This window comes from Zootoca vivipara, chromosome 4 (genome assembly GCF_965207765.1).
Source record: "Zootoca vivipara chromosome 4, rZooViv2.hap1.1, whole genome shotgun sequence".
Lineage (NCBI taxonomy): Eukaryota > Metazoa > Chordata > Lepidosauria > Squamata > Lacertidae > Zootoca > Zootoca vivipara.
Window position 1 is genome coordinate 82750399 of NC_142587.1, and position 13526 is coordinate 82763924.

General features: G+C 45.9%; 1 protein-coding gene across 1 annotated transcript in view; it reads right to left on the reverse strand.

Moving 5' to 3' along the window:
• DDX10 (DEAD-box helicase 10) overlaps positions 1 to 13526 on the reverse strand; it is a 169811-nt gene that overhangs the window by 134649 nt on the left and 21636 nt on the right. Inside the window, exon 9 of the mRNA XM_035114420.3 lies at positions 10287 to 10371. Within this exon, the coding sequence (XP_034970311.3) occupies positions 10287 to 10371 (85 nt within the window). The remainder of the gene's footprint in view (positions 1 to 10286; positions 10372 to 13526) is intronic.

Here is a 13526-nt window from a genome sequence, read left to right on the forward strand (position 1 = left end):
TTATATTATATCACACATGATCAAAATAGGCTTCATGGGCTGGAGGAAGGCACATGAGCAACAAGATAATCAGATTTGGGGTGACGAGTGTATCTTTAAAGATGTTTCTGCATGAAGACACTCCACAGAATGTTAATGGTAACTTGTCTAGAGAAAAATGGTCGAAATCTATGAATATTTATAAGAACTCAGTGGAAACCTTATTGCGGGATTTTATTTTTAAACACTACCTAGCATTCTCATTTTCTTTAAAATGTCAGAAGGCTAGGCGGAAATTTTGCTACCATTTTTAAAGCAGAATTATTCCCCAACGACTGAAGCTGTGACATAGCTTTCAAACTAGCCCCAAACCAGAATGAGTATGGAATGCAAGCAAAAAAAGGTTCACTTTTTCCCTACTTTTATCATTTTGGACCAATCATATTATGACAGAGCTTTGTTCACCTTTGAAGTGGACAGGCTTTCGGAACAGGATTGCAGCCATGCTAATCTAAACAGGTTAGGCATCAAACGATGTCCGGCTGCTCTTTGGGGTGTACAGTGGTACCTCTGGATGCGAACGGGATCCATTCTGGAGCCCCGTTCGCAACCTGAGCAGTGCGCAACCTGAAGCGCTGAATCTGTGCATGCTTGCTGCACAATTCTGCGCATGCGCGAATCACCGAACCCGGAAGTAAGCCGTTCTGGTACTCCTGGGTTCCGTGCGTTCGTATCCCGTGATGTACGCAACCCGCAGCGAACGTAACCAGAGGTATGACTGTATATATATATATATATATATATATATATATATATATATATATATATATATATGATCAATAACCCTTGCCTACATTTGTAGACTATCCTTTGGTGTGTGGCAAAAATTACTACTACTGAGACAACACAAAAGCCAACAAGCACTATTTGCGTGCTGTACCTAATGCAAGCCATAACCATGGTTTGGGTTTTTAAACCATGTTTAGCACAAAACGTGGTCAGGCTGATGTCTGAATAGAGCCACGATTTTTTTGATCAACCCATTATCCATATCATAAAGAAAAAGAAAAGTATTTCCTTAGATTTGAAAACTAAAGTATTCAAAGTGTGCATAGTGCCTGTGAGCAGAGAACTGGACCATAACACAGAAACACAAACAGCTTAAGAACAACATAGCATGAGTCATGGATGCAGTGGAAAAGGCTGTGAAGTCAAAACGGACATGTGCAGGACATGTGGCACTCAGACCCTACAACTGTAAAAGACCAGGTGGACGACCACCTGTGCGATGGGTGGACAATTTAAAACTAACAGTGGAGTTTACATGGATGAAGGAAGTCACCCAGAGTGGCTGGGGCAATCCAGTCAGCTGGATGGATATTTATTATTATTATTATTATTATTATTATTATTATTATTAGTGAGAACCTGAAGAAGTATACAGTGGTACCTTGGTACTACAGTAGAACGTCTTGGCTCCCGAACAAATCGGCTGCCGAACGCCGCAAACCCAGAAGTAAGTGTTCCGGTTTGCGAACATTTTTTGGAAGCCGAACATCCAATGCAGCTTCCGCTTGAGTGCAGGAAGCTCCTGCAGCCAATCAGAAGCCGTGCCTTGGTTTTCTAACGGTTTCGGGAGTCAAACGGACTCCCGGAACGGATTAAGTTCAAGAACCAAGGCACCACTGTATATCCAAAGATGGACGTTGGGCGCTGCAAAAGAGGGAAAAGAAGAATTCGTCCCATGAGGTTTTGGAGAAGATTAAATGAGAGGCCAGTGTACGCTTTCCTGAGCTCCCTTCTGAGAAAGGTGGGATACAAATGCCAAACACTACTCCTTCAGGAAATGTTTAGGACATTTTCTATTTTAGCCAAGTTTTCACACAGCACTAATAATTTGATTTCAGACTTAGAATAGTATCTGTCCATTCTATTTTAATTACTGCGAGCACGCAGGTTCCTAATTAGGTAAGGTATTTAACTTGGCTTTCGTTCTACGCAGTTATGCACTCTCACGGCTCTCGAAACTTTCTAATTATCTCTAACCTCATTAACGGCCACTAAAACTGTCGATATAATTTTTATGAAGTTTTTGAAAGTCTACACCACAACCTCGCTCACTAATTTCTAGTGGATTAAAGAGATGCAGTCTGGTATTTGGAGCATTTAGACTCGGATGAAGAGCCCGCCCCGCCCCCCAACCCTACCCTGCAAAATAAATGAAGAGGTGCAATCCAGGCTGCTCAATATTTCAATGACACTTAAGGATGTTTAATATTATTTGGCTTCTGTTGAGCAATTAACCTCTCTGACATCATGCTTTTAATTGAAAACCCATATGCATAGGAAAATATGGAGAGGGGGAAGCCAAGCATACTCTCATTTATTTTAGAGTTCATCTTGTCTCGAGCCCTGTCGGGGAGTGAAGAGTGTCAGTATTGGAACACAAAGACATAAAAAAAGCCAAAAACTGGCCTAGGGTGCAGCAACGGGCTGCACTGAGCCAAATCTGGTGTTCAGCTGCCAACTCTGAAGCAAGGGGAAATTTACTGAAGAAGTTGTAGCTGTGCCCATGTTCTGTGCCTGATGAGGGATTGGAGGGGAAAACTCTGGTTTATCACCCCTGATTAGCTGCTGACCATGGGGATTTGTTGCACAATCATTATCAAGTCAACAAAATAAGATCTAGGACAATGACTAGATTGTATTTCAGTCTGCAAAGGCAGCTACTGGAACTTAGCTGCTGGCATTCATCATTTCAAAGCAAAAGTAGTCACGTTTCTTCTCCATAGACCAGTACTGGCAAATCGGCAGCCTCTAGAGCAGGCATAGGCAACCTTGGCTCTCCAGATGTTTTGGAACTACGACTCCCATGATCCCTAGCTAACAGGGCCAGTGGTCGGGGATCATGGGAGTTGTAGTTCCAAAACATCTGGAGAGCCAAGGTTGCCTATGCCTGCTCTAGATGTTGTGGGACTACCATAGCTGCCAAGTCTCTCGTTTTTCGCGGGAAACCCCCGGATTTTAATCTGTTTCCCTCTGCTATCCCGAATAGAAAAAATATCCCGTAAATCCCTCGATTTCCTACCTGCCAGGGAGGCTCCTTCTGCACATGTCTGGACATGCACAGAACCGATTTCGGGTGCCGCTGCACTGGAAATTGGGCAGAGCGGCACCGGAAGTCGCTTCTACGCATGTCCAGCGACTTCCGGTGCCGCGCCGCTGCTGATCCCGGATTTTTCAACGGGAGACTTGGCAGCTATGGTTGTGGGACTACAAACTCCCATGGTAGTCCAACAGCATCTGGATGGCCACAGACATCCCATCCCTGCTGGAATCTTTGTTGTAACCTAAGCTCCCACCTCCCCACCCCCACCCTCCAAGCACAGCTTAATCCAATTAAGTCTATAACTAACCACACCAATTCTATTTAAATATTACAACATCAATTAGGGCTTTCTCAACTTCCTTACTACCATCCTTTGCCATTGATTTGCTCTGTTCTTCTCAACATCCCATCTGACGAAGCATTTCTACAAATAGCTTGTTCGCTATTTTTCATTTAGTTGGTCCTAATAAAAATATACTACTGTTATAGATTCCAACCCGGCCACCTCAAAAAATGGGGAAATCATCCAAACATTACAGATGCCATGTAGATGACTGCTTACAAGACTCAAACATATGTCCATGTATTTCTCCTGCAATACTACACTTTATGTTTGGTAATTGTTTTTAAAATTGTCAATGGAGTTCGTAAATTTAAAAAAAGATGGAGAAATAAAGTAATCCGAAATGTTTGTCACATTCACACAGATGTTTTTAAATGGCTCCATATTGAACAGGGACTGATGTATGCATGCAAATCAACACTGTGAAGTTGTGACCATATTTTTCAATAGGCCGCTTCCTTTAAATGGTCTTGTCCCCCCAAGGCCATTTCAGCTCACAAAGGCAGCAACTCATGTTTGGTGGCCTTTTATCAATCATATGATAAGTGATTCACACAAAAACTGTATCCCGATACATCATTTATGTATATGGAACAACTCATAAGCTTTCTTCTACCTGCTTAAGTCAATTATACTGTAAATCTTTCTGTGGCTTATGACTGATATGTCTTTATATAATGAAAAAGATAAAATGTAGCTTTGTTTTGATTTTGTAAATCCATGTACTTGTCGATTCTTTGGGGCATGTTTTCCTCTTTTTCTTTCAAATTTTCTTCTACTTTTTGCTGTGAAACAGGGTTCCCCAAACTTGGGCCTCCAGCTGTTTTTGGACTACAATTCCCATCATCCCTGACCACTGGGTCCTGCCAGATGGGAGTCGTAGTCCAGAAAACAGCTGGAGACCAAAGTTTGGGAAACTCTGCTCTAAAACGTAATGGTATAAGTAATATGTATTGAACCTTGTTAAAAATATATATAAAAAAGAGAATTTCTTTTTTAAAAGCTGGAGCTATTATGTGATATGCTTTCATGGGCTCATCTGTGTGCTTGAATCCACACTTACGCCATAATAAATGTGTGGGTCTTTAAGGTGCTGCAAGGAATTTTCTTGTATTTGATGCATGGGGACTAACCTAGCTATGTCTCTGGAAATAAAATCTGAAAGTCTCAAACGCACTCCTTTCCATCAAAATTCTGATACTTAGAAAGCTTGTTTGATCCTCTTGTCAACCCGTTTTAGACTTAGACACACACACACACCCCTACGATCAAAGAACAGCAGCAAACACATACCACAGCAGCACAGCCTGAATATATTTCTCAGTATTTCCTTTCAAATGCAATTCAGAGGTCAGAAACATGAGGTCGAAAGAAATCAAAAGCAGTTTTCTTTGACAGAAGTGGATTCTGTAATACAGGGATGGTGGGAGCTCTGGGATGGGGAACTGGATTTAGCTGACCTCTTCCAACCCCCAGGGCCATTTTGACAGGTGAGCAGACCCACCAAACCACAAGTCACCTAACGTCATCAGGACAGCAGGTGAAACACCTTTCTCTGCCTGGGGGTTTCTGAAACCAAAACATTTGTGCAAAGGCCCAGGGGCTCGCAAGCATGGCGTGGTATCTGAAGAAGTGTGCATGCACACAAAAGCTCATACCTATGACAAACTTAGTTGGTCTCTAAGGTGCTACTGGAAGGATTTTTTTTATTTTTTGTTTCGACTACGTCAGACCAACACGGCTACCTACCGGTAACAAGCATGGCCAATCAGCTAATCAGTCTGCAAACTCCACTGTTAGCAGGGAGCCCCATCTTTACCTGCCACAGACCTGACATCAGCCTGGGAACAGCCTCCCAGGCCAAATTAGGACTCAGGCCACAGCCCACATTCGACTTTCCCATTATGGATGATATGGAAGAGGCAGGGGTACTTTGTAAACACCATACCGGAGAATTCGACATTCTCCAGCTGCAAAAAATCTGCATCGTTTTTTATTTTTATTTATTTGGTTGCAATGTCAATCATTTGTCCCAAGGTCTGATATGTCTGGAATTTTATGGGTATTACTCTGGGTAGGGGTTTTTTAGGTGTTGTGACTGCCATCTTGTAAAAGACCCTACATGCCACAGATATTACACAGAAGGATGAAAAAAGAGAATGTATCGGAACACGTCCTGTGTTCCTCGGCTGAAGGCTGGTATGGACATTCAATAAATAAAATAACAAATTAATAAATTAAAATATGTGTTACATTAATTGTTAATGAATAATGTGTTAAGACTACAATTTTTCTGCAAAGCACTTTGAGCACAGATTTGCTTACAGACTTTGCGGTATATAAATAGATTGGAATGGACAAAAATACAGTATCTGACCCAGGGAAGGCATGGGAAGTAAGGCTGATGCCTAAAACATGATGTTAGCGGAGAGAGGACTGGATCCATTGTGAGCTGTGGGAGATAGCCAGCCCAGCGTTTGCCCTGCAATCGCAGGCCGATGACGTTTCATTCAGGAATGTGATGTGCTCGGTTGCTGTTGTAATTCTCTGTAATATGAAACGTCCTTACTATGTCTGTATCTGTGTGTCGTGGCTCTTACAGCCGAGAGGAAGCATCTCTCGGCTGGGGAGTTTACCTTAAAATAAACATCTGAGTTTTAATGAGAAGGAGTCACCGAAAGTAATTTCTAGACACTGAAGCTGAATTACTTTTCTAGCTGCGCATCAAGCTCTGCAAATTAGGACTGGAAAGAAAGTTTTCTGAAGTTTTAGCAGAGGAAAATGCCACGGAGGGTGAACTGGCACAGCTGGACATTGCTAGTGAGCAGATAGGTTTTTTACCTTATGTTTCTAGGTGCTGTGATGATGATGATGATGATTATTATTATTATTATTATTATTATTATTATTATTTATACCCCGCCCATCTGGCTGGGTTTCCCCAGCCACTCTAGGCGGCTTACAGCAGAAAAATGAAATAAAATAATCGATTAAACATTAAAAGCCTCCCTAAACAGGGCTGCCTTCAGATGTCTTCTAAAAATCTGGTAGCTGTTTTTTCTTTGACATCTGATGGGAGGGCATTCCACAGGGCGGGCGCCACCACCGAGAAGGCCCTCTGCCTGGTTCCCTGCAACTTGGCTTCTCGCAACGAGGGAACCGCCAGAAGGCCCTCGGTACTGGACCTCAGTGACGGGCAGAACGATGGGGGTGGAGACGCTCCTTCAGGTATACAGGACCGAGGCCATTTAGGGGTTTAAAGGTCAGCACCAACACTTTGAATTGTGCTCGGAAACGTACTGGGAGCCAATGTAGATCTTTCAAGACTGCTGTTATGTGGTCTCGGGGGCCCCTCCCAGTCACCAGTCTAGCTGCCGCATTCTGGATTAGTTGTAGTTTCCGGGTCACCTTCAGAGGTAGCCCCACGTAGAGCGCATTGCAGTAGTCCAAGCGAGAGAGAACTAGAGCATGTACCACTCTGGCTAGACAGTCTGTGGGCAGGTAGGGTCTCAGCCTGTGTGCCAGATGGAGCTGATAGACAGCTGCCCTGTACACAGAATTGACCTGCGCCTCCATGGACAGCTGTGAGTCCAAAATGACTCCCAGGCTGCGCACCTGGTCCTTCAGGGGCACAGCTACCCCATTCAGGACCAGGGAGTCCTCCACACCTGCCCGCCTCCTGTCCCCCAAAAACAGCACTTCTGTCTCATCAGGATTCAACCTCAATCTGTTACTTTCAAGATACTTTCACATCCATCAAGGCCACAATTAAGCCATACCTCTTGATTTCCTTCCTGGGTTACAGAGAGGCATTGGGGGTGGGGGAGGAAAAAGCCTCCGAAAGTATTGCCGTTTTGCTGACATTGATGGTAATTCCTCTTTATGGCTTTTCGTATTTGCTTCTGACATTTTTATGGTTCTGCTATTTGTGACAGATTGTATGATTTGTTCTGTAACTCTGTGCCTTGTTCCTTCCCGTAATGCCCTTCCGTCAAGTAGCCCAGCAGTTTATCGTTGTTGTTACATGATTAGTTTCAAGCTTTTTTTGTATCACAGGGTATAACTCCCATCATTGAATATAACTCTCATTTGGAATGGCTGGTGCAGGTTGGTGTATATATTTATTGCATTTGTACACCACCCTCCATCCGTAGATCTCAGGGTGGTGCACAGAAAAATGATTGTCTGCTTTTTTTGTAAAATAAAAAAATTCCTTCAGTAGCACCTTAAAGACCAACTAAGTTAATAAGCTACTGAAGGAATTTTTTTATTTTACTTCGACCCAGACCAACACGGCTACCTACCTGCTTTTTTTGTATTTTGTTAATAGTATTTTTAAAAAGCACCAAAAGAAAGAGGTCTATAATATGAGCCTCCTAGGACCTTTTGCGTACGATGAGGAAAGAAGCAAGAATGAGTAGATTAAATGCATCAGAGTGTATAAAATATTTCCCAAACGATTCTCTGTATTCTTTTGCACAACCCACAATAAATGCCGGGTCAGGTCCGGTCTATATCATGTGCTGTTTTGGAGCCCAAGTAACAAGACTATATTTGATATGGATAGACCAATAAATACTGCAGGTGTCTGCGCTTTTCGCTGAAAATTTTCGTCTTCTTACAAAATACCCAAAGACATAGTTTAATGATGCCTTTAGAAATTCAATTTCACACCTCTAGCCTAGTTTTTCCAAATTCTCCGGGGAGGCCTCTGCTGTCACTCTGCTCTGCTGTCACAAGCACTAGAAGCTTAATAAATTAAATACAAGATTCTCAGTATCCTAACAAGCAACTGCAGAGTGCTTAAGAAACTGCAGCTGCTTATTTATCCCTGCAGACAACCTTCAGGAATAATGTTAACCAAAATAAGAGCCTACGGCTGCAATCCTGTGCCCACTTACTTGTGGACTAAGCTGACACGTGAGTAGGCATTTGGAATATTGCGCTGTAAACTGAACCAACTTGTTTCTAATTAGCTTTGAAAGAGCAAACAATGATGAACACAATATTTAAATGCAAAGCAGATACTAATAATGGACCCACTGAAGGGTCTGGAAACAAGATTCAGAAGCAATGTTTACTGAAGCTAAGCAGCCAGGAACCTGCACAGTAATCCAAATGGCAGGCAACAGTCTCTCTCGCAGGAGCAATAAATAATTAAAAATCCAGGCAAAAAGTATACTTTTGCTACTAATGTGCTATATTAAGGTATACTAACATATCACATTTTCAGCCAAATTTAATATAGCCAGAGCAGGGGATTCTGAGACCTGAACATTGGAATCAGCTGTGCCCCCATGAGCTGTGAAAGTTCCTGTACAGTGGTACCTCGGTTTGCGACAGCAATCTGCTCCACAGAGACGGTCGCTCACCAAAGCGGTCGCTCGCTGAAGGCATGCTTCTGCGTGTGCGCGAAGCACCGATATAGCGCTTCTGCGCACATGCATGCTGTGCATATCGCTTCTGCGCATGCACGAGCTGCACAGATCGCGTCTGCGCATCCGACGCCGCGGAACACAGATGTAAACACTTCCGGGTCCGTGGCAGTCGCTTGCCGAGATAGGTGTAAATCGAGGTTTGACTGTAATTTAATCCATGGCTTTAAGAATATACGAACTACTGGATACCCTGTTTCTCCGATAATAAGACATACACATAAAATAAGCCGTAGCAGGATTTCTAAGCATTTGCACAATATAAGCCATACCCTGAAAATAAGACATAGTGATAGGCGCAGTTCTGGAGGGCGCCAAGGAAAAGGCTAGGCTGGACATGTAATTAAAAAATAAAGCACCCCCTGAAAATAAGCCACCATGTGTGTGTGTGTGTGTTTTTTAGGAAAAATAAATATAAGACGGTGTCTTATTTTCGGAGAAACACGGTAGCACAGTTAGTTTGAGCACAGTGCTGACAACGCCAAGGTTGCAGGTTCAATCCCTGGAAGGGCCAGCTGCATATTCCTGCTTTGCAGGGGGGTAGACTAGATCATTGTTTCCCAAACATGGGTCTCTAGCTATTTCTGGACTATAATTCCCATCATCCCTGACCTCTGGTCTTGCTAGCTAGGGATGATGGGAGCTGTAGTCCAAAAACAGCGTCCTTTCCAACTCTATGATTCTATGAGAAGAACATCCCTATTGCATCTAGACCAGCATCCTGTTATCACAGTGGCTGACCTATGGCATGCCCACAAAAGCAGGACCAAAGCGCAAGAAAACTCTCCACTTGCAATTCCCAGCACCTGGTGCTCAGAGGGATTTATTGAAGGGATATATTGCCTCCAACAGTGAAGGTCCAACACAGGCATTGTGTAGCCTTTCCTCAATAAAATATATAATCTTGGTTGGGGTACTGGACCAAAAGAGAGACAGAGACATGACCTTTAATCTAACCTAACCTAACCTAACCTAGGGACCCAGGTGGTGCTGTGGGTTAAACCACAGAGCCTAGGGCTTGCTGATCAGAAGGTTGGCGGTTCGAATCCCCACGATGAAGTGAGCTTCCATTGCTCGGTCCCAGCTCCTGCCAACGTAGCAGTTTGAAAGCACGTCAAAGTGCAAGTAGATAAATAGGTACCACTCCAGCGGGAAGGTAAATGGCGTTTCCATGTGCTGCTCTGGTTCGCCAGAAGCGGCTTTGTCATGCTGGCCACATGACCTGGAAGCTGTACGCCGACTCCCTCAGCCAATAGAGAGAGATGAGCGCTGCAACCCCAGAATCGGTCACGACTGGACCTAATGATCAGGGATCCCCTTACCTTACCTTTAACCTAACATAACACGGGGCTTGTCATCTTTTCTACAACCATTAACAGTTCTGCTTTCACACAGAATCCCAGAACACTGAAGAACATACCTGGCTGTTCTGCCAACTCTGTGAATGTAAGTATTTGCGTCCTCCGGACAGTCGAACTGAATGACCCAATTCACAGCAGGGAAATCTGCAAAGAAGTGAGAAAGGGACAGGCCTTGAGTTCAGGAAACACTGAAAATCCATCCATGGAGAAAACAGCTGTACAATTTGCTACAAATTCAGTTCTGCTTTATTGTGCTGTATTAGCGGAGCCTGTTCAAAATTGAATCAATCACCTTCATTTATTTGTCAAGATAGGAATAAAATTAATAGCCTATTCATTTCCTAAGTAATGACAGTGTAATTTTATACCTGAACATGGACAGGCAGATAATTTGCTTGTTTCAAATTCAAAAGCCGCGTTAAATCTTTCACGATTTAAAACGCTGGCTTTCAACCCTTCAATAGCCAGGAACCACCCTTAACCCAAATGTGCCACCTGAGCCTACTTTTTAATTGTTTATCTTGGGCTGGTTTCAAATAGTGAGTCCTACTAGTGAAAGCCAGCACAAGGACTTCTTCTGGTGCAATGGGGCTTCCTCACAAGTCGCCTCAGGGATGGGGTTGGAAAACTCCCAGAACAAGGTGAGGGGGTGGAAAGAGAAAAATTTTCCATCAAGCAAGCAAAAATGCTTGCATTGATGCAGCAATCTCCTCAGCGCCATGTTGAATATAATTATTGCATTCACCTTTGAAGCATGCCTGCCACCATCGTTATCTGCTTTTAAGCATCAGGCTAAAATAGGCGTCAGCAAACCTTTCGGACGACTGGGTGTGTGAGGGGCAAGGGGTATCGCGAAGCCCCCCCCCCTCCTGAGTTCCAGCCCAGCCCAGAGCACGACTGAGAGCAGGGAAAGCTCCAGCTCCAGTGGGGAAACAGGAAGTGGGGTCCAAGGCTCTGGCAGGGTAGAAGAGCCAGCGTCCCAGGTGGGACAGGAAGGAGGAAAGGGGGGGGAGACCCATCCCCCCAACTCCGGAACTTCGCAGAAAGCGTCGGGGGAAGAGGATGGGGCTCCCCAAGTTGTTATGCTGGCGCAAGACGCGCCAAAAGCCATTCGGAGGTTCTGATGAAAGCTGAAAAGATGTGTCTCTGTAAATAGCTCTACCTTTAGCACTGTAAATACGCAGCACCAATAAAGAGATAAAATGCAGAGCGGTGGAGAGTCGTTACTCTGAAGTAGTCCCATCAGACCACTGTGACAGCAACCTCCGAATCTTTTTTGGGCTACTTTGGAGTTGCAGGGATGAGCGCGCCAGAAGCGGAGACATGGCGGCAGATCGCGGAGAAAGCCCAGCAGGACCTGCAGGAACTGGCGTTGCAGGCACAGGGGGAATTAAAGGCGGCGAAGCAAGAAACGGAGAAAATTAAAGAAGACAGGCACAACCTTGCTGAACAGGTGAGAGCACTTCAGGAGAAAGAGCAGCAGTTAAGGGCGGTAGCCGTGGACCTCCAAAACAAGTTGGATGCAGAGAGAAACAAGGGAGGAGGGGGAGCCCAAGTCCAAGTGCTGCCAGGAAGGAGAGCGGGGACCCTAGTAAGCAAGTTCAATGGAGACCCGAGGGAATATCATGGCTTTGAGACTGAGATCGTGTATGCTCTTGAGCTGCACCATGATGAGTTCCCTGATGATGGGCACAGGGTAGCGTTTATTGTGGAACACCTTACCGGGGCAGCCAGGGAGTGGCTCAGACCGTTAATCGCAACAAAAAATCCTTGCATGAAGGATGTCAAACTATTTTTGGAGGCTTTAAAAACCATGTATGCGGCTGATAGCCATTTGGACCAGACCAAAGAGGAACTGCATAATTTAAGACAAAGAACAATGACAGTTCGCGAATATTGGTCAAGATTCACCATGCTGGTGCACAGACTGGGGTGGGAACTGCACTCGCCTCCGATGGAAGCGGCATTCTACCTGGGGTTGAATGAGGATGTGAAAGATGAGCTCTCGAGAGGTCCAAAGCCCAGTAGTATGGATCAGCTGAGCAAAGCGGCTCTGGCGGTGGGGGTGAGACAGGAATCCCGGTGGAACGACAAGCAAGCAACGCGCGCAAAGCGGGCTTGGTTCCCACGGTCGCAGGAGAAGCCACTCCCCCAACAGCCATCTCACGCCATGCCAGGGGCCAGCCAAGACCAGGAACCCATGCAAATTGATAGCGCGCGCGCGCGGGCTTTTCAAACCCCAGCGGCGCCAAGACGCAAGGAGGGAAGAGGCGGGAATTGCTTTCTCTGCAACTCCCCTCAGCATCTCGTCAGAGACTGCCCACATCGCAGGGAATGGCAAGGAAAGGCGGGAACGATTGTGCCCTCCCCCACTGACGCAGCACCACAGCAGGGAAACGAGACAGCCTGGCTGCAGGAGACAAGGGGCAGCAGCCAGGCGCAGTCAGCACGCAACAGCCCCAACCCACCCGCCCGCACAGCGAGGAGCAGCGCCAGCCCACCCACCCCCCAGAGCAGGGGTGGTTCTAGAAGTGACGCTAACGCTCCCTAATGGGTATCCCCTGACGGTCCTCGCGTTAATCGATTTGGGGGCGTCGGCCAACTTCTTTTCGAGAAACTTTGCAGAAGCGCACCAGATCCAACTTCTGCAGCTGGATTTTCCCCTGCACGTCTCCACCATTGACGGCAGGGAGTTGCTGGGAGGGGCCATCACCCACCAGACCCCCCCCCATGAGAATGACGGTGGGACGACACTCAGAGACACTGGCATTCAACGTCACCACCATCTCAGACCCCCCCATCGTCTTGGGCATGAGCTGGCTGGCGCGCCATGACCCCTCCATCAGTTGGCACCAGAGATGCATCACGTTTGGCTCAGACTATTGTCTGGAGCATTGCATGCAACACCAACCAGGGGAGGGGCCTCCAATAGCCACGGTGGCCACCATGCACGTCAAGGGGGGTGAGGCGATACCCAAGCAGTACTGGGACCTGCAGGAGGTCTTCAGTGAAGCGGAATCCGACCACCTGCCCCCGCACAGGTCATTTGACTGCCAGATCAACCTGGTGCCGGGGGCCACGCTACCCCCAGCCAAGCTGTACTCCATGTCAGATCAGGAGCTGGAGGATCTGCGTGCGTTTATAGACAAGAACCTCAAGAGGGGGTTCATCAGAGAAAGCAGGGCAGCAGGGGGCAGCCCGGTCTTCTGGGTGGACAAGAAAGACACGCAACAGCGCCGTCTGGTGGTGGATTTCAGGCGCCTGAACAACATGACAGAACCGGTGGCTTTCCCGATGCC